This window comes from Herpailurus yagouaroundi, unplaced genomic scaffold, assembly GCF_014898765.1.
Source record: "Herpailurus yagouaroundi ecotype Mexico unplaced genomic scaffold, PumYag 160, whole genome shotgun sequence".
NCBI classification, from domain to species: domain Eukaryota; kingdom Metazoa; phylum Chordata; class Mammalia; order Carnivora; family Felidae; genus Herpailurus; species Herpailurus yagouaroundi.
In genome coordinates this window covers 20,452,227-20,473,461 of record NW_024412401.1, presented here as the reverse complement: position 1 = coordinate 20,473,461, position 21,235 = coordinate 20,452,227, and the positions used below count along the sequence as shown (strand labels likewise).

The 21,235-nt window shown below is 38.4% G+C and overlaps 1 protein-coding gene and 1 non-coding gene across 8 annotated transcripts in view; one reads left to right on the top strand and one right to left on the bottom strand.

Annotated features, from left to right (window-relative positions):
• UNC13B (unc-13 homolog B) overlaps nucleotides 1–8,854 on the bottom strand; it is a 158,237-nt gene extending 149,383 nt beyond the window's left edge. For all 7 annotated transcript variants that reach the window (XR_005792535.1, XM_040481595.1, XM_040481594.1 and 4 more), the window contains exons 1-3: nucleotides 8,737–8,854; nucleotides 7,431–7,554; nucleotides 1,795–1,868 (exon numbers count right to left, since the gene is read on the bottom strand). Coding sequence is in view for 6 of the 7 variants with exons in the window: in XM_040481595.1 (XP_040337529.1) it covers nucleotides 1,795–1,868; nucleotides 7,431–7,554; nucleotides 8,737–8,787 (249 nt within the window). In the remaining variant the exon portion in view is untranslated. The remainder of the gene's footprint in view (nucleotides 1–1,794; nucleotides 1,869–7,430; nucleotides 7,555–8,736) is intronic.
• Nucleotides 8,855–19,780: 10,926 nt separating this feature from the next.
• Nucleotides 19,781–19,870, top strand: TRNAQ-UUG (transfer RNA glutamine (anticodon UUG)). The gene has a single exon. It is a non-coding gene; the product is annotated as a tRNA-Gln (tRNA).
• Nucleotides 19,871–21,235: the final 1,365 nt, after the last annotated feature.

Here is a 21,235-nt window from a genome sequence, read left to right as displayed (position 1 = left end):
TTCTTTTTCTACTTGCTCTCTTCAGTTCCTTCTCCATCTCTTGTTTTTCCATATTCTATATTTGATGTTCCCCCTTGTTATTCTTCAATAATTTTTACAGAGGCACCTGGATGGCTCAGGTTAAGCATCCCACTTGGGCTCAGGTCATGATCTCACGGTCTGTGCGTGAGATCACACACAATGGGCTCGGTGTTGATAGCTCAGAGCTTGGAGCCTGCTTCAGATTCTGTGTCTCCCTCTCTCTCTGCACTCCCCCTCCCCCCCCCACTCTCCCTCTCGCTCTCTCTCAAAAATAAATATTAAAATAAAAAAATTTTAAAAATACTTTTTACATACTTTACATGAGTGAGTTCTTCTATTCCTGGGACTTCAAATGCTACCTTTATATTCATGAATCCTAACTCTATGCCAATAGCTCCTCACCCTATCTAACACCCTGAGCTTCATATTCTTTCATTCTTTCATGAAGTTGCTTACCAGACATTTCCATTGAAATATCTGTTGGCATTCCAAATTCTACCTTATAATCAGACCAATTTTGTAACAGCCCAAAATGTCCAAAAATGAAAATCTTATCTTTTTCCTCCACGAGCAATAACAAAAACATCCCCCATTCCTGATGGCCCAGACTGAGTTGTCTGTGTTTCCTTTTGTGCACCAGAGTTATCTCGAGATAAGACAAGGCCAAGCAATGTAATAGTCTAAGTATCCCTAAAAAGCACATACAAATAACAATTTACAGTTGACTTTTTTAAATTTTATTTGAGAGAAAGAGAGAGAGGGAGGGAGGGAGGGAGGGACAAAGAGAGAGAATCCCAAGCAGGCTCCTGTCAACACAGAGCCCAACACAGGGCTTGAACTCACAAACTATGAGATCACAACCTAAGCCGAAGTTGAATGCTTAACTGACTGAGCCACCAAGGCACCCTTAACAGTTGACTCTTGAACAGTGGGGGATTAGGGGCATTGACCTTCCACACAGGCAAAGGTTCACATATAACTTTTGATTCCCCCCAAAACTTAACTGCTAATAGCTTACTGTTGAGCCTTACCGATAAGGAGTCAATGCATGTTTTGTATATGTATTATATACTATATTCTTACAATAAACTAGAGAAAAAAGATGTTAAGAAAATCATATACGTTTGCATTATTACACATTACATTTACAGTACTATATCAGAAAAAATCTGTGTATGACTAGACCCATACAGTTCAAACTCACGCTGTTCAAGAGTCAACTGTATACCAAATATCTGGAAATTAGCAAAAGAAATGCCTTCTGCTCATCTCTGTAACAAGAGAACAGTTTCCCTAGTATAAGCTCCCACCCAAAAAGTCTAGAGCCAGACTAGTGCCAACTCAGCCATTAATGGGGAACAATGAGAAAAACAGAAAAAGTGGGAGATAGATCCTTCTAAATGTCCAATGATCTTCCAGCTTCCTTGTTTCTTTAATGTAGCTTAAATTCTTTCATTCTTCAACATGCTCTTGGGTCCTCTTCCCTTCACAAACTATAAAGTGTCCTATAAAGAAATTTTTCCCAGGGTGCCTGGGTGGCTCAGTCGGTTGACCATCCGATTCTTGATTTCACTTCAGGTCACGATCCCAGGGTTGTGGGATCAAGCCCCATGTTAGGCTCCATTCTGAGTATGGAGTCTGCTTAAGATTCTCTCTTTCTCCTTTTGTCCCTCTCCCCCAGTTACGCTCCCTAAAATTAAAAAAAAAATTAAAAAAAAAAAAGAAAAAAGAAATATTCTCCCATCTCTGTAACGTAAATAATGCAATTCCTACCTCACTGTCAGCTCCCAAGACATTGATTTGCTCCAATTTGTAAGTCCAGTATCTGGCCTCCTCCTCTGGGATATCTACCATGAAAAAGAAGAAATTACATTACGAGGTTAATAATTTGATCATGCACCAATAATCCTTTATTCCAACAAATAATCAAGGTAGAAAGTGATGGACAATTTTACTGGTGGGCTTGGTTCTTGACATGAATATGATCTTGCATCTTCACAGAAAACAAAATAATATTCTATTATTCCCACTGGATCAGAAGACTTATTGTCAAAATGTCAATACTACCCAGTGTGATCTACATATTGAATGCAATCACTATCAAAACCTCAATGATTTCTTTTGCAGAAATAGGAAACCCCATTCTAAAACTCATAAGGGAAAAAAATAAATAAAATTTATAGGGCATCCCAGTAACTCTAAATAGCCAAAAACAATCTTGAAAAGGAAGAACAAAACTGGAAGACTCACATTTCCTAATTTCAAAACTTACTATAAAACTACAGTAATCAAAACAACATGGCACAGACATATAGAAAAATGGAATAGAATAGGGAGCCCAGAAATAAACCTTCACATATAGTCAAATGATTTTTTGACAAGGGTACCATGAACATTCAATAACAGGAGTACCTGGCTGGCTAGGTCAGAAGAGCATGTGACTCTTGATCACAGGTTGTGAGTTTGAGCCCCATGTTGGGTATAGAGATTAAATAAAATCTTAAAAGAAAAAAAAACACTCAATAGGGAAAAGCATCTTTCAACAAATGGTGCTGGGAAAACTAGATATCCACAAGCAAAAGAACGTTGGACATTTACCTAACACCACATACAAAAAATTAACTCAAAATGAATTAAGACCTAAACTGAAGACCTAAAACTATAAAATTCTAAGAAAATATAGGGCAAAAGCTGAGTGATGTTGGATTTGGCAATGATCTCTTGGAGAGGACACCAAAGGTACAAGCCATGACAGAAAAAGCAGAAAAATGGACTTCATGAAATTAAAAAAAAAAAAAAAAAATTCTGCATCAAAAGACACTATCAACAGAATCATAGACAGAGAAAATATTTACAAAATATATCTGATAAGGAATTAACACTCAGAATAGAGAACTCAAACTCAAGAACAACAAAAACCCAATTCAAAAATCAAGAAAGGACTTGATAGACATTTCTCCAAAGATGATATACAAATAACCAATAAGCACATGAAAAGATGTTTAACATTATTGATCATTAGGAAAAATACAAATCAAGACTACAATAAGATCCCCCTTCACACCCAATAGGATGGCTACTATCAAAAAAAGAGAAAGAGCGCCAAAGTGGCTCAGTTGGTTGAGCATCTGACTCTTGATTTTACTTAGGTCATGATCCCAGGGTCAGGGATCAAGCTCCACTTCAGGCTCTGCACTGTACATGGAGGCTGCTTCAGATTCTCTCTCTAGTGGCACCTGGGTGGCTTAGTTGGTTAGGTGGCTCAGCCAACCAACTCTTGATTTTGGCTCAGGTAATGATCTCGAGGTTGGTGGGATCAAGCTCCAAGTTGGGCTGTGTGCTAACAGCCCAGAGCATGCTTGAGATTCTCTCCTTCCCTCTCTGCCCCTCCCCCCTGCCGTGTGTGCACACAGTCTCTCAAAATAAAGTTTTTTAAAAAAGAAGAAAAAATAAGGTTATATCCTCATTTCTATATATTTAAAACTGACCAATTAACCAATCAATTAAGACTGTGAAAACTTCCAAAAAAAAAAAATCTCTTAAAAACATCAGTAAGGGGCATCTGGGTGGCTCGGTTGGTTAAGCGACCAACTTCGGCTCAGGTCATGATTTCCTGGTTCAGGAGTTCAAGCCCTGCACTGCGCTCTCTGCTGTCAGTGGGCAGCATGCTTCCAATCCTCAGTCTCCCTCTCTCTCTGCCTCTCCCCCACTTGCACATACTCTCTCTCTCGCTCTCTCAAAAAGTAAATAAACTTTAAAAAAATAAAACATTAAGTAAAAATAATAATAAAAATAAAAACATTGGGGCGCCTGGGTGGTTCAGTCGATTAAGCGTCTGGCTTCGGCTCAGGTCATGATCTCGCAGTTCGTGGGTTCGAGCCCCACATTGGGCTCTGTGCTGACAGCTCAAAGCCTGGAGCCTGCTTCGAATTCTGTGTCTCCCCCCCTCTCCCCCTCCCCTGCTCATGCTCTGTCTCTATCTCTCAAGAATAAATAAACTTAAAAACAAAAAAATAAATTAAAAAAATAAAATAAAAACATCAAGTACATCTGTATACCTAACACAAAAGAGAAAACGTAGGCAATATATGGATCAGATCAACTTTGGAGACATTTAAATAGATATATTCTTCAGTAGTCCACATGAAGAAATCAAATCCAGGCCTTTCTCCTTTGTCTCTCTGGTTCAAACGTTCACCTCCTTCCCCTGAAACAGCTCTTCAGCAACTGGTGGCAACATTTTAAAGTTTTATAATAAAATCTTCAAGTAATCTACAACCTAATTTATATAGTTCTTCCTCATCCATAAAATGGTGTACTCCACACTTGTTAAAAAGAAATGAGAGGGGAGGAAGAGCTGTTTATATGTTCTGATGTAGAATGATTCACCAAGGTACATTGTTAAGTGGCTAACAGCAAGGTGTAGCAAACGTGTTAGAAAATCCTATTTTTTAAAATATTTGTTTACTTTTGAGAGAGAAAGAGAGAGAGAGACAGACAGAGTGCAAGCAGGGGAGGGGCAGAGAGAGAGGGAGACAGAATGCGAAGCAGGCTCCAGGCTTTGAGCTGTTAGCAGATAGCCTGATGCGGGGCTTGAACTCACGAACCACAAGATCATGACCTGAGCCGAAGTTGGACACTTAACCAATTGAGCCACCCAGGCGACCCCTACTATTTGTATTTTTAAAAGAGGTTGACATTTATATATACACTTATATATTCAAAGACTGGCTCTGGAAAGATACACAAGAAAGTACTAATCATGGTAGTCTGTAAGTAAAAGAACATATTTGTGACAAAGACTCAATTTTCAACAGGTAACTTTTAAACCACTGTGCACTGCCTCACCCACAAGATAGTTTTTAAAAAACATAGAGCTACAAGGATGTTTCTTGCACTACTGTTTATAACAGCACAAACTTTGAAAAATCAAAATACCCACCAAGAGGAATGGTTAAATGTATTATAGTTTAAATTAAAAGCCCAGGTTCCAAAGCCAAATCAGTGGAGTTTAAATTCTGGCTTTACTACTTACTAGCTATGTGACCTTGGGCAAAAGACCTAAATACTCTCTGCCTCAGCTTCCTTATCTCTAAAAAGGAGACAACAGTTAGGTCCACCTCGAAGGATTTAAATAATGAATATTATACGAGGAAATATGCAAAAATGCTTAGTGATATACCCACTGACACACAGTAATTAGTCAACAAATGCTACTTTTATTATCATTGTGTATTCACACAATAAAAAATCAACCATGGAAATTATAAAGGAATAGCATTTATTTTATATGCATTTATTTATGCCATTAGTGAAACAGGTCAGAATGTAATATATACAGTGCTATTTTATAGGAAAAACTATATTATGTGCATAAAAAAATAAAAGAAACAAAACATCTCAACACGTAAAAAAGAGATTAGAAATTTTAATGTCCCTTTTGCAAACCTGTATTTTCTGAACTTTCCACATCATAAAAAAACACATTCGTATTTTGTATTTATTCAGAGAGAGAGAGAGAGAAAGAGAGTACACAGGGGAGGGGGAGAGAGAGAGGGAGAGAGGGAATCCCACTCTGTCAGCACATAGCCCAAAATGGGGCCTAAACCCGTGAACCATGAGATCATGATCTGAGCTGAAATCAACAGTCAGACATTTAACCAACTGAACCACCCAAGCACCCCACATATTACTAGTTTTAAAAGATAATAGTACATAACTGAACAGAATATTTCACAGGTTTCTGAATACCCAAAAGAAAATTCCTTTGCCACAATATGGTATTCTGTAAGCTAAAATTCTTCCTTAGAAGGACCCTTCAGGGGCGCCTGGGTGGCTCAGCTGGTTAAGCTTCAGACTCTTTAGTTTCAGCTCAGGTCATGATCTCAGAGTTTTGTGAGTTTGAGCCCCACGTTGGAGTCTGCACTGACAGTGTGAAGCCTACTTCGCATTCTCTTCCTCCCCTTCTCTCTTCACTCTCTCTCTCAAAATGAATAAACATCTTTAAAAAAAAAAAAAAAAGGACTCTTTATCAAGCTTTTAATACTGTATCCCAAATGTGGTTATTACAGAGGCACAAGCTTAGCATATTCACGTTAACTCACATCAAAGACAGACTTATCTGAGATTTTACCTTCACATTTATTCAAAAAAACATTTATCGACACCTATCATGTGCCAAGCAAACTCTACAGTTACCAAAAAAAAGTACACAAGACCCCTCAAAATCAAACTCAAAATCTAGCAGAAATGTACACCGCCACCAATGACAACATACGTGATGCAGTGTTGAAAGAGAAGAAGGGAGGGGCGCCTGGGTGGCGCAGTCGGTTGAGCGTCCGACTTCAGCCAGGTCACGATCTCGCGGTCCCTGAGTTCGAGCCCCGCGTCGGGCTCTGGGCTGATGGCTCAGAGCCTGGAGCCTGTTTCCGATTCTGTGTCTCCCTCTCTCTCTGCCCCTCCCCCGTTCATGCTCTGTCTCTCTCTGTCCCAAAAATAAATAAAAACGTAGAAAAAAAAATTTTTTTTTAAAAACAAAGAGAAAAAGGTCTCTTTAAAATACAAAGAGTCAGGGGCACCTGGCTGGTTCAGTCTGCAGAGCATACAACCCTTGATCTCAGGGTTCTCAGTTCAAGCCCCACATTGGGCAGGGAGCCTACTTAAAATAAAAATGAATAAATTAAATAAAACGCAATGAGGGATGGACTGACAGTGTGAGGAGCCCAGAAATCCACTCCCCAGCAAAACTGTATATATAAAAAACTTATTTTTTGCTATTAACATGTATTTTTCCTATTTTAAAAATTATTTGTATCTTTTTTAACATTTATTTTTGAGGGAGAGAGACAGAACACGAGCAGGGGAGGGGCAGAGAGAGAGGGAGACACAGAATCTGAAGCAGGCTCGAGGCTCTGAGCTGGAAGCACAGAGCCCAACATGGGGCTCACACCCATAAAATGCAAGATCATGACCTGTGCCGAAATCAGTGAGTCACCCAAGTGAGTCACCCAGGCACTCCTAAAATTTATTTTTAAATAGCTTTTCTATCAATGCTACTTCAATGTTTAAATTGATAAATCAAAAAGCATATATTCACTTCAAAATAATGTATGTTAAATTGTCAAAAGAATAAGTCATTGATGTTCTCGAACAAGCAAATATTTCCTAAGTCATTAAAATGAACAGTCACAGAAAACTTAGTGCATTTACTGTGGATTCTTTAATGAGCACCATTCTAGAGTCTGCACCATTCCTAGACTAGATGTTATAGGGAATAAGGTAGAAGACAGAATGCCTTCAAAAGAGATAGCAGACAAGGCAAAAAACACAGTAATGAGACAAGCAAACAATGGTTAATAATACATTAAAAAGTGTTAAATGGTTTTTAATGTCTAATCTGACAGACTCACCAAAAGGCAGCTCAAATCTTGTATCAAGCAAAATCTTATGAGGAGTTGGGTTTTTAGTTCCACATATCTCATCATCTTTCATCAGTGTCTCTGCCTCCAACGTGGACCACTCTCCAGGCCCTTCCTAGAAAACAGAGATCTGAGATTAAACTTTACTCCTTTCATGGCTCTCCTCCTCCTGGTTTAAGAGCTGGTGTTTTCTCTAAATTTCCTTGTTGGAGAGCTCCTGAGGACCACTCACATCCTGATGAGGCAAACACACCACAGTCACAACCTGCCTCTGCTGCATGTGGCTGCCATTCTCCTTCTTTGGTGGAAGCTTTCACTGTGCTCAGCTCTCTGCAAGCCCACTGCAGATAGAAGTCCAGAGTACCACACTCAAAAACCAAACATATCCATAGATCATTATTTAATCTGCACAATTTTTAATGAGTGTATCACTTAAAATGTGTTACCACTTCTAATCAGTAGAGAGCTACTCACATTGCTAGTTAAAGTAGACCTGAACTCGGGCCACAATAAAAATAACTTCTAGTCTGCCTGGGGAAGTAGAGACTTAGCCAGAACTAAAAGAATTTAGGAAAGAGAGGCATACCTGTATTATCCCTACTCCCAGAGAAAACATTGTCAAGGTTAAAGCTAAACAGGAATACAATACATATTCTCCTAGGTTCAAAGTGAGTGTGTCTATGGAGAAATTAGGTAGAAAACTGGTCTTGGAAATAATGTATAGAGACAGTATGAATGAAAATTGCCACGCATGGTAATTCCTTAAACTCTTTTACATGTGGAAGATGGACAACTGAAATCAGTTCCCTGGGAACCAGTGACTTAAAGAATTAAAGCAGAGGGGCGCCTGGGTGGCGCAGTCGGTTAAGCGTCCGACTTCAGCCAGGTCACGATCTCGCGGTCCGTGAGTTCGAGCCCCGCGTCGGGCTCTGGGCTGATGGCTCAGGGCCTGGAGCCTGTTTCCGATTCTGTGTCTCCCTCTCTCTCTGCCCCTCCCCCATTCATGCTCTGTCTCTCTCTGTCCCAAAAATAAATAAACGTTGAAAAAAAAATTAAAAAAAAAAAAAAAAAAGAAGAATTAAAGCAGAGTTCAGGACCCAGGCTCAGGAAGTTTAATGAGACTGATCCCAGGACAGTGCTCACCAATTAGAAGGTGGCGGGGAGGGGGGGGGGGGCGGTGGAGGACAGAGCAATCTGAGATGCATGGATACATGGATGAGTATTAGCTGAATGGAGGTAGAATGGAGATAAGCACGGGCTAGAAATGTACCTCCAAATGGGCAACGCATTGACTGACCTCATCCGACTGACGAACTGTCTTCAGTGCAATCCACACGGTCCCCACCATGGTGTCCCAGATCAGTCCTTTGTTCCATACCTCCACACTCAGACCCAGGTCCAGGCGACTAATCTCACTAAAGGAAAGAAGAAATCCCTTTAAAGAAAGCCAGATAGCGGTGCCTGGCTGGCTAAGGAAAAGCATGTGACTCCTGATATAGGGGTTGTGAGTTTGAGCCCCGTGTTAGGTGTAGAGGTTACTTAAAAAAAAAAAAAAAAAAAAAAAAAAAAGCCAGATTATATGAATCATATATCTACTATATTCAAGGTTTTGCTAAACCTTAAATACTTTCTCACCAGGATCCTATCATCAGGGAAAATCAAAATGTCCCAGAACACTACAACCATTCTTTAGGTTCCTAGAAAACTATGTAAGTATCCATAACAAAAAGCTTTGTCCATCTGTTCCCTCTCCTCTGGAGCTACAAACATGGTTAGATTAATGCATTTTCACACACAAAAAAATTAAGGTAAGTAAGGAGGTCATTAATGCCAGGTCTGCATGCTTACAGTCTCTACATACTAAACAGTTTTATTATGAATAGTAACACTGCCCTCAACTTACACTTACAAACTATATGCAGGAAACTTAGGAAAAATCAAAGCTTCTTAACAAAATTTACAAAAGGGATTCTAAGCAGAAGCAAAAGGGCCCCTGAGAATATCTAATTGTGATGGGTCCTTGTGGTCAGAGGCAGGTAAGGGACACTAGAGTGTGCCAGTTCACATCACTCGGCCCCTGGAGAACCCACTGGTCATTATCAGTTAAAGTAGACAGTATCCCATATAAACAAAATGTTTATCACAGGAGAGTGATTGACACAGTGATTTTCCTATAATAACTAGGAAATTTTTTTTTCGAAAAGAAATCATTCCAGAAAGAACCACATAACCAGTAAGCAAAAACAGCATCATACATGGTAGATTATCAACTTAGAAGGGCTAACTCAAATTATAGTCTTCAAGTGGAACAACCACTTACATTAATGCTAAAAACATTCTCCAAAAAGCGCTTATTGAAATACAGGATTATTTGAAAGGAAATGTAAGAAAGATGAGAAAAGGCCAATTCTAGAAGAAAAAGCAGAAAGGTATTCTCAAGAAGACAATAGCTATTCATCACCTAAAGTTTCAAGTTCACACTTCAGAGGAAGCTTGGTTTCTGTGTTCTAAAGATACATGTTCTCAGATTCACATGTCTAGGATGTGGTATTACAACCACAGAATTCTCATCAAGTGTGTTGAAAACAAGTGAAGCAAAGAAAATTTACCTTTACATAAATACAATAGAACAATGTACTAATGAGTTCATTTGTCTATTTAATTAATGCTTCCTGAGCACATAGAATACATATGGTTTGGTGCTATGGGCAAGACACACAATACAGGACCCAATTCCTGTCTCTAAAACCTTCCAAGCTAACTGTAGAGCTATTCAAAGTCACAAAGTAGGTGACTAAACTCACCCACTCAGTTAAGGTGTTCACAGTGTGGCAAAACTAAGCTTTCTGTCACACAGTTTCATTCAGCCTAAATAATCGATTAGCCTTAGAAAAGAAACATGACAACCCCACATCTCTTTAATCTGGAAAAGAAAAACTGCACGGGGATATATACGTAATGTTCCTAATGCAAGTCCTAAACAACATCTCAATCCAATTGATGAAAAAAATAGAGGTTTTTACAGCTTAACTTGGATAAAGAAAAAAAATCTTTTCTGCAAGGAAACCTGGGGAAGAAAACTCAAACAATGAGGATATCTTCTACAATAAGTTTCTTATCTCACCTATGTGTGTTCAGCAGACCCAACTAAAAGAAGTCTGAGAGCTCTGTTTATGCCTTGTCCCCAGAGCTCTGGGGGAGCTTCTTTTCTCTATTAATTAATCAACAGTATATGTGCATACCTGTATATAAGATTTTGGGCTAAACAAATTCTAAGTAAAGATGCCCTCCCTAATTTCCCTTTAATGAATAATCTAGTCCTGGAAATAAGATACAGAAATATTAAAGATAAATAATGAGAAATACAAAAACGAGTATTAGATACTGACACATAATACATCAGGAAAAAGGAGAAAGAGAGACAAGAGACCAGCAATGGAGCCGCCAGTGACAAAAGAACAGGGTAGGATGAATAAGGAATAAGAGCAGAAAAGAGGAAAACGTAGCTAATAAAATCCATGGGTAACAGAGGAGACAGCAAACTTGACAGCATCTCCAGATGGGAGATGAAAAAAATTCACACGTATAACAGAAAGGTTGAAAGAGGAAGTGCAGGGGAAATTTGAAAATAAACACATAAGAATAAAGCTAGTTATGCTGATGAGAGGCTGCTGATGGCTAGGTTTCACATACTGTGAAGAGCTATAATAGTAAGTGATTATTACTGGCAATTGGAGATCAGAAGAAAGTAGGATTGCTAGGTTTATATGTCATAGCCACAGGAAGAGACTTGAATAAACCACTCATAGCTAACTTTGCACACTACATGTATAAAGAAAGGAATGCATGGTCTCATTTTCACAACTTTGCAACTGAGAAAGGGAATGAACATGGTTTATAATCTTGAGAGAGAGGCAACCAGTGAGAAATGTGACATCACTTGCCCTCTTTCATTCTTGAAGCCCCAGTTCTCTCTCAGCTTCCAGGACACCACTATGTCCTATTTCTCTTTCTATCTCTGTGTTCATTTCTTTTTCACTCCCTCTGTCCCACTTTAAATACTGGTGCTCTCCAGGCTTTACCCCAGGCCCTTTCCCCAATTTACTCACTCTCTCCCTAAGCCTTCTCATCTACACCTACAGCTCCAACTGATCAAAATATTTCTCCAATCCAGACTTCTTTCCTGAGTGCCACGTTTAAGTTCCTAACCATCTTCTGTACCTCTCTTCCTACTAGTCCTGTAAGAACCCCAAATATAAGCTTGTCTACAACTGACCTTATTATGTCCGGTATCCTAGTAAATAGCATAACACCTCTCCAATCATGTAAGAAAAGTCTACCTCCTTAACATCTTCTTTCCTTCTTCTCCTAACTATCCCTTCCACTACTGTCTTAGCCCAACACCTCATAATCTTACCTTTTAACTCTTTATAAACAAGTTTCCTAAATGGTATTATAAGAAACAATTTATTAAAAGTCCAAAGGATTGGAATGTATCTACAAGAAAATAATCATCCCTTTGTGCCTCTGAGATGCACTATAATACTTGTAAAGCAATTTTATTTTCAACTTCAAATCTCACAGCAATTTTAATACATTTTCTTGTTTGACACCCTCATTCCTAACTTCCCAGAAAACAAGCATAATCTTGTAAGAAAGACAGACGTGGGACCCCGAGGTAGATTAGTTGGTTGACTGACCTACTCTTGATTTTGGTTAGGTCATGATCTCACGGTCATGAGATGGAGCCCTAAACCCTGAATTGGACATGGAGCTTGCTTAAGATTCTCTCTCTCCATCTGTCTGTCTCTCTCAAGAGAGAGAGAGAGAGAGAGAGAGAGAAAGAAAGGGAAAAAAAAGACCTTTAAAGAACTCAATGATTTGCCTAGTCCTTCAAAATTATATTCCAGGGCCAACTGGGTGGCTCAGTTGGTTATGCATCTGATTTGGCTCAGCCATGATCTCATGGTTCAAGAGTTCAAGACCTGCACTGGGCTCTGCACTACCTCTCTCTCTCTGCCCATCCCCCACTCATGTTTTCTCTCTTGCTCTCTCAACATAAACAAAAAAAAATGATATTCTAGGGGTGCGTGGGTGGTTCAGTTGGTTGGGCATCCAACTCTTGATTTTGGCTCAAGTCATGATCGTTTGTGGGTTCGAGCCCCGTATCAGGTTGTGCACTGCTTGGGAGCCTGCTTGGGATTCTCTCTAGCCCCCCCACTCTGTCCCTCCCCCACTGATGCATGCACACATGCACACATTCTCTTTCTCTCTCTCTCAAAAAAAAATGATATTCTATAAATTTCTCCCCTTTTAATTTTTTTTTAAACATTTATTCATTTTTGAGAGACAGGCAGAGACAGAGCCAAACAGGGGAGAGGCAGAGAGAGAAGGATACACAGAATCCAAAGCAGGCTCTAGGCTCTGAGCTGTCAGCACAGAGCCCGCAACAGGGCTCAAACCCAGGAACCATGAGATCATGACCTGAGCCAAAGTTGGCCGTGCAACCAACTGAGCCACCCAGGCACCCCTTAGTATTCTTTTTTTTCTTTTTTAAGTTCATGTGTTTATTTTGAGAGAAAGAGTAAGGGAGAGGTAGAGAGAAGGGGAGAGAGAATCCCAAGCAGGCTCCATGCTGTCAGCACAGATCCCAGTGCAGGGCTCGATTCCATGAACTCTGAGATCATGACCTGAGCTGAAATCAAGAGCTGGATGCTTAACTGACTGAGCGACCCAAGTGCCAAGTTTTTTAAAGCTAGAGCTTACAATCGTAATATATTAATTTTTGTGTCATATACAAGAAATTCTACTAATTGTTACTCATTTTTATTAATTAGAGGAAGGTATGACATTTCACTCCATAAAGCAAAAGGATTTTAAGCACAGAAATGCTCATCTTCTATAGCAGGCAATCCAGATGTATACACATACACTCATTCTCTGTCCATATTCTCTCTCTCACACACACACACAAGCATAACCACATACCTTCAAGGAGCCTTCTGAGAATTGAGCAAGATTTAAATTATATCTAACATCATGTTAAGTATATTACACTATTTCATAATTCTGACCACTGGGAAAATCTGACTAGGTAGTATATTTACCGAATTAATTGGGAGTTTACTTGAATTCATAATTCATATAAGATAGAATAGATTACAAATCCAAGAGACAAATTTACTCCAGGGATACTACTGGAATGATCTTCACATTTCAAGGAGGCTAGAGATAAATCTACTTTATAATTTAAAAAGGCATGGGGGTGCCTGGCTGGCTCAGTCAGTGTTGCATGCAACTCTTGATATTGGGGTCATAAATTCAAACCTCACATTGGGTGTAGAGAGTACTTTAGAAATAAAATGGGGCAGGGAGGAGTTAAGATGACATAGTAGTAAGGGGACCTTGGGTTTGCCTCCTCCCTTGAACAGAGATGGATCAACATCAAACCATTTTGAACACCTAGGAAACCAATTTGAGGATTAACAGAACAATCTGCATCATTTGAAAGAAAGAATGTGGCAGGTACATAGTACAGAGAGGTACACTGGGGGAGAAAAGAGCTTAGGTGCTGCAGAGGTGAGAAAGCCATCTTCGTGGACAACAGAGAGGGAAAGGGGGAGAAGCTGCTGTGCAGTGACATGATCATTTTCTGGGATAAGCCGGCCCTGGCCACAGCACAGTGAGACCCACCCCCAGATCACTGTGGATCCAAACCGCAGGGGTCTTGGAAGTGCAGGGTTTTGAAACACAGCAGCGCCTAAGATAAAGCTCTGGAAAAGCTGGTAGGTGGACAGCTGGGACACAGGGAAAATGCAGGGAGCTGATGGGAGCAGAGGACACACGGGGCACACAGGAGGGGTGATTGATCACACACCTGTGAGGGTGTGAACTTCCCACTGTGAAGACTGGGGGCGGGGGGAATGAACCATTTTCACCATTAGCCCACCAACACTGACTGACCCTAGTAAGATAAAGAGCACCACCAAGTGGAGAATAAAACTGTTACACCAAGTTCCACTCCCCTGCACCCTCTAGGCACATGTCCACTAAGGCAAGTCCTCCTGAGAATCAGAGCAGCAGGCCCCTCCCTCAGAACACCAGCACAATCCCTTCCACAAGTTTAGTCTACTGACCATAGAGTGCTGCAAAGTTTCAGCTCTACAGGAAACTGGATCTAGCTTCATTTGGGTTCTTTGTTTGTTTGTACTTTTCAGTTGTTGTTTCTGTATTTGTTTTGTTGTTTTTCTCTTCTTTTACTTCTTGGATTCAAGACCAAAATTTATTTATTTTTTATATATATATTTTTTTATAAACACACACATAGGTGCTAGCATTCTTTATTTCATTTTTAAAAATTTTTATCTCATTGTATTATCATTGTTTTTTTCTTCCTCCAAAATAATAAGACAAAGGAATTCACCTCAAAAGAAAGAACAGGAGAAATGATGGCCAGGGATTTAATCAATGTAGAGGTAAGTAAGATGTCTGAACTCGAATTTAAAACAACGATTATAAGGATACTAGTTGGGCTTGAAAAAAACATAGAAGACACCAGATAATCCCTTTCTGCAGAGATAAAAGAACTAGTATCTAGTCAGGCCAAAATTAAAAATGCTATAACCAGATGCAAACACAAATGAAGGCCATAAAAACAAGGACAGATGAGGCAGAGGAGCAAATTAGTGATATGGAAGATAAAATTATGAAAAATAATGAACCTGAAAAGAAGAGGGAAACAAAGGTCGGGGATAATGAAGGCAGACTTAGGGAACTCACTGATTTAATAAAACATAATAATATTCATAACATAGGAATCCCAGAAGAAAAAGAGAGAAAGGGTGAAGGCGGCTTATGTGAGCAAATTAGAACTGGAAACTTCCTTAATCTGAGGAAGGACACAAACATCAAAATCCAAGAAGCACAGAGATCTCCTGTTTAATTCAACAAAAGTCAACCACCACCAAGGCATATCATAGTCAAACTCACAAAATACACAGACAAGGAAAGAATCCTGAAAGCAGCAAGGGAAATAAAGTTTTTTAATCTACAATGGAAGACAGATCAGGTTTGTAGCACATCTGTCCACAGAAATTTAGCAGGCCAGAAAGGAGTGGCAAGATATATTCAATGCGCTGAATGGGGAAAAATATGCAGCCAAGAATACTCTATAGATCAAGACTGTCATTCCAATTGGAGAGATAAAGAGCTTCCCAAACAAAAACAAAAAAAGTTTGTGACCATTAAACCAACCCTATAAGAAATTTTAAGGGAGACTCTTTGAATGGGGAAAAAAAAGACAAAGCAACAAAAACTAGAAAGGACCAGAGAGCATGACCAAAATCACCAATTCTACAGTAACACAAGAGCACTAAATTCATATTTTTCATTAATCACTCTGAATATAAATGGACTAAATGCTCCAATCAAACAACATAGGGTATCAGAATGGATTTAAAAAAACAAGAGGCCCCTGTATGCTGCCTATGAAAGACTCATTTTAGACCTAAAGACACCTGCAGATTGAAAGTAAGGGGATGGAGAAGCATCTGTCATGCTAATGAAGGTCAAAAGAAAGTTGGAGTAGCCATACATTTAAAAATTTTTTTTATGTGGAGTAACCACACTTATATAAGACAAACTAGATTTTTTTTAATGTTTACTTAATGTTTTATTTATTTTTGAGACAGTGCACATGTGAGAGCTGGGGAAGAGCAGAGAGAAAGAGACAGACAGAGGTTCTGAAGCGTCTCTGCATTGAGAGCAGAGAACCCGATGCAGGGCTAGAACTCACATATCATGAGATCATGACCTGAGCCAAAGTCTGACGCTTAACCAACTGAGCCACCAAGGTGCCCCCCTACAAACTAGATTTTAAAACAAAGACTGTAACAAGAGATAAAGAAGGGCATTATAACACAACTAAGGGGTCTATCAATCAACAAGATCTAACAATTGTAAACATCTATGTCACAACATGGAGCACCCAAATATATAAATCAAATACTGACATAAAGAAACTCACTGAGGTGGAGGAGGGAGCCAAGATGGCAGAACAGCATGGAAGTTTTTGTGTGTCTCGTGTCCATGAAATACAGCAGACCAACACTAAAAAATCCTACACACCTAGAAAACTGATCTGAGAATTAACACAACAATCTGCACAACCAAAACCACAGAATTCAGCAGAGAGAAAAAATTCATTTTAATTTTCAATTTTTATTAAAAATTTTTTTTAATTTTTACTATATTTTTAACCTTTATGTAAATTTTTTCAAATTAAATTTTACTTCCATCATTTTATTTTAGTCTACTTCAATGTATTCACTTTTTCAAATTTTCAAAGGATTTCCTTTTTTTAATTTTTCATTTCTTTTCTTTTTCTTCAATACAGAAAGAGAAAAAATTCATTTTTATCTTCAATTTTTATTTAAAATATTTTTAATTTTTCTTACTATATTTTTTACTTTTGTGAAAGTTTTTCAAATTCGATTTTAATTCATCATTTTATTTTAGTCTACTACAGTGTATTCACTTTTTCAAATGCTTTTCCTGTTTTTTCTTTTTTGTTTCTATTCTTTTTCTTGAATACAGAAAGGAAAAAAATCATTTTTATTAAAAATATTTTTAATTTTCTTTCTACTATATTTTTTACTTTTGTGTAAATTTTTTCAAATACTATTTTACTTCCATCATTTCAATTTAGTCTACTTCAGTGTAATCATTTTTTCAAATTTTCAAACGATTTCCTTTTTTTTTTTCTTTTTTTCCCCTTGTTTCTCTAATCTATCTAGCCACTTTCAACACGCAGACCAAAACACACCTATGATCTGACATCATTTATTCGATTTTGTGTATGTGTTTAATTTTTTTATTTTTTTGTTTTTTTTTTAATTTTCGTTTTTTCTACCTCATTAATTCCTTTTCTCCCTTCAAAATGGCGAAACAAAGGAATTCACCACAAAAGAGCAGGAAAAAAAGACAGCTAGGGACTTAACCAACACATGTACAAGCAAGATGTCTGAACCAGAATTTAAAATCACGATAATAAGAATACTAGCTGGAGTCAAAAATAGATTAGAATCCCTTTCTGCAGAGATAAAAGAAGTAAAAACTAGTCAGGATGAAATAAAAAATGCTATAACTGAGCTGCAATCACGAATGGATGCTGTGGTGGCAAGGATGGATGAGGCAGAACAGAGAATCAGCTATACAGAGGACAAACTTATGGAGAATGATGAAGCAGAAAAAAAAAGGGAGATTAAGGCAAAAGAGCATATTTAAGAATTATAGAAATCAGTGACTCATTAAAAAAGGAACAACATCAGAATCATAGGAGTCCCAGAAGAGGAAGAGAGAGAAATAGGGATAGAAGGGTTATGTGAGCAAATCATAGCAGAAAACTTTTCCAACCTGGGGAAAGACACAGACATCAAAATCCAGGAAGCACAGAGGACCCCCATTAGATTCAACAAAAACCAGCCATCAACAAGGCACATCACAGTCAAATTCACAAAATACTCAGGCATGGAGAAAATCATGAAAGCAGCAAGAGAAAAAAAGTTAAGTTCTCTTAACCTACAAGGGAAGACAGATCAGGTTTGCAGCAGACCTAGCCACAGAAACGTGCAAGGCCAGAAAGGAGTGGCAGGATATATTCAATGTGCTGAATTAGAAAAATATGCAGCCAAGAATTCTTTATCCCACAAGGCTGTCATTCAAAACAGAAGGACAGATGAAAAGTTTCCAAGATAAACAAAAATTAAAGGAGTTGGTGACCATGAAACCAGCCCTGCAAGAAATTTTAAGGGGCACTCTCTGAGAGGAGAAAAGATGAAAAAAAAAAAAATCATTTACTGATTTATACAAATATATATACACACACACACATATACATACATACACACACAGAAACACATATATACACACACATACATACATAAATACCAAAAGCCACAAAGATTAGAAAGGACCAGAGAACACCACCAGAAACTCCAACTCCACGAGAAACATAATAGCAATAAACTCATATCTTTCAGTACTCACTCTAAAGTCAATGGACTCAATGTTCCAATCAAAAGACACAGGGTAACAGAATGGATAAGAAAACAAGATCCATCTATATGCTGTTTACAAGAGACCCATTTTAGAACTAAAGACACCTTCAGGTTGAAGGTAAGGGGATGGAGAACCATCTACCATGCTAATGGTCAACAAAAGAAAGCCGGAGTAGCCACACTTATATCAGACAATCTAAACTTTAAAATAAAGACTGTATCAAGATATGCAGAAGGGCATTATATCATAATCAAGGGGTCTATCCACCAAGAAGACCTAACAATTGTAAACATTTATGCACCAAATGTGGCAGCACCCAAATATAAATCAATTAATCACAAACATAAAGAAACTCATTGATACTAATACCATTATGGTAGACTTCAACACCCCACCCACAGCAATAGACAGATTATCTAATCAAAAAATCAACAAGAAAACAATGGTTTTGAATGACACACTGGACCAGATGGACTTAACAGACATATTCAGAGCATTTCATCCTAAAGCAGCAGAATATACATTCTTCTCCAGTGCACATGGAATGTTCTCCAGAATAGACCACATACTGCGACACACCAGCCCTCAGCAAGTAGAAAAGATCAAGATCATACCGTGCATATTTTCAGACCACAATGCTATGAAACTCGAAATCAACTACAAGAAAAAAATTTGGAAAGGTAACAAATACTTGGATACTGAAGAACATCCTACTAAAGAATGAATGGGCTAACCAAGAAGTTAAAGAAGAAATTAAGAAGTATATGGTAAAAGCAGGGAAGGGGACAAAACAAAAGAGACTCTTAAATATGGAGAACAAACTAAGGGTTACTGGAGGGGTTATGGGCTAAATGGGTAAGGGGCACTAAGGTATCTACTCCTGAAATCATTGCTGCACTATATGCTACCTAATTTCAATGTAAATTTTAAAAAATCTAAAAATAATAAATAAAAATAAAGATTAAAAAAATAAATAAATAAAATAGTAAGTATATGGAAGCCAATGAAAATGATAACACCACAATCCAAAACCTCTGGGACACAAGAAAGGCAGTCATAAGAGCAAAGTATATAGCAATCCAGGCCTTCCTAAAGTAGGAAGAAAGAGCTCAGATACACAACCTAACCTTACACCTTAAAGAGCTGGAAAAAGAACAGCAAATAAAAGCCAAAACCAGCAGAAGACAGTAAATAATATTAGAGCAGAAATTAATGCTACTGAAACCAAAAAAACAAAACTGATAAACCACTAGCCAAGTTGATCAAAGAGAAAAAGGAGGGGCGCCTGGGTGGCTCAGTCGGTTAAGCGACTGACTTTGACTCAGTTCATGATCTCAGGGTCAGGTCCGTGAGTTCGAGCCCCGCCTCGGGCTCTGTGCTGACAGCTCAGAGCCCGGAGCCTGTTCCAGATTCTGTGTCGCCCTCTCTCTGACCCTCCCCTGTTCATGCTCTGTCTCTCCCTGTCTCAAAAATAAGTAAAACGTTAAAAAAAATTTTTTTAATTAAAAAAAAAAAAAAGAGAAAGGAAAGGACCCAAATAAAATCAAGAATGAAAGAGAACACAACGAACACAGCAGAAATAAAAACACTAATAAGAGAATATTATGAGCAATTATACACCAATAAAATGGGCAATCTGGAAGAAATGCAAAAATTCCTAGAAACATATACACTACCAAAACTGAAGCAGATTTGAACAGACCCATAACCAGTAAAGAAATCGAGTTAGTAATCAAAAATCTCCCAAAAACCAAGAGTCCAGGGCCAGATGGCTTTCCAAGGGAATCTACCAAACATTTAAGGAAGAGTTAACACCTATTCTCATGAAGTTGTTCCAAAAATAGAAATGGAAGGAAAACTTCCAAACTCATTCTATGAAGCCAGCATTACCTTGATTCCAAAACCAGACAGAGACCCCACCAAAAAGAACTATAGACCAATTTCTCTGATGAACATGGATGCAAAAATCCTCAACAAGATATTAGTCAACTGGATCCAACAATACATTAAAAACATTATTCACCACAACCAAGCGGGATTTATACCTGGGATGCAGGGCTGGTTCAATATCTGCAAAACAATTAACGTGATTCATCACATCAATAAAAGAAAGGACAAGAACCAAATGATCCTCTCAATAGATGCAGAGAAAGCATTTGACAAAATATGGCATCCTTTCTTGATAAAAACCCTCAAGAAAGTAGGGATAGAAGGAGCATACCTCAAGATCATAAAAGCCATATATGAACGACCCAATGCTAATATCATCCTCAATGGGGAAAAACAGAGAGCTTCCCCCTAAGGTCAGGAACAAGACAGGGACGGCCACTCCCACCACTGTTATTCAACGTAGTATTGGAAGTCTTAGCATCTGCAATCAGACAACACAAAGAAATAAAAGGCATCCAAATTGGCCAGGAGGAAGTCAAATGTTCACTCTTCCCAGATGACGTGATACTTTATATGGAAAACCCTAAAGATTCCACCAAAAAACTGCTAGAACTGACTCATGAATTCAGCAAAGTTGCAGGATATAAAATCAATGCACAGAAATTGGTTGCACTCTTATACACCAACAATGAAGCGACAGAAAGAGAAACCAAGGAATCGATCCCATTTACAGTTGCACCAAAACCCATAAAATACCTAGGAATAAATCTAACCAAAAAGGTGAAAAAAATCTATACACTGAAAACTATAGAAAGCTTATGAAAGAAATTGAAGAAGACACAAAAAAA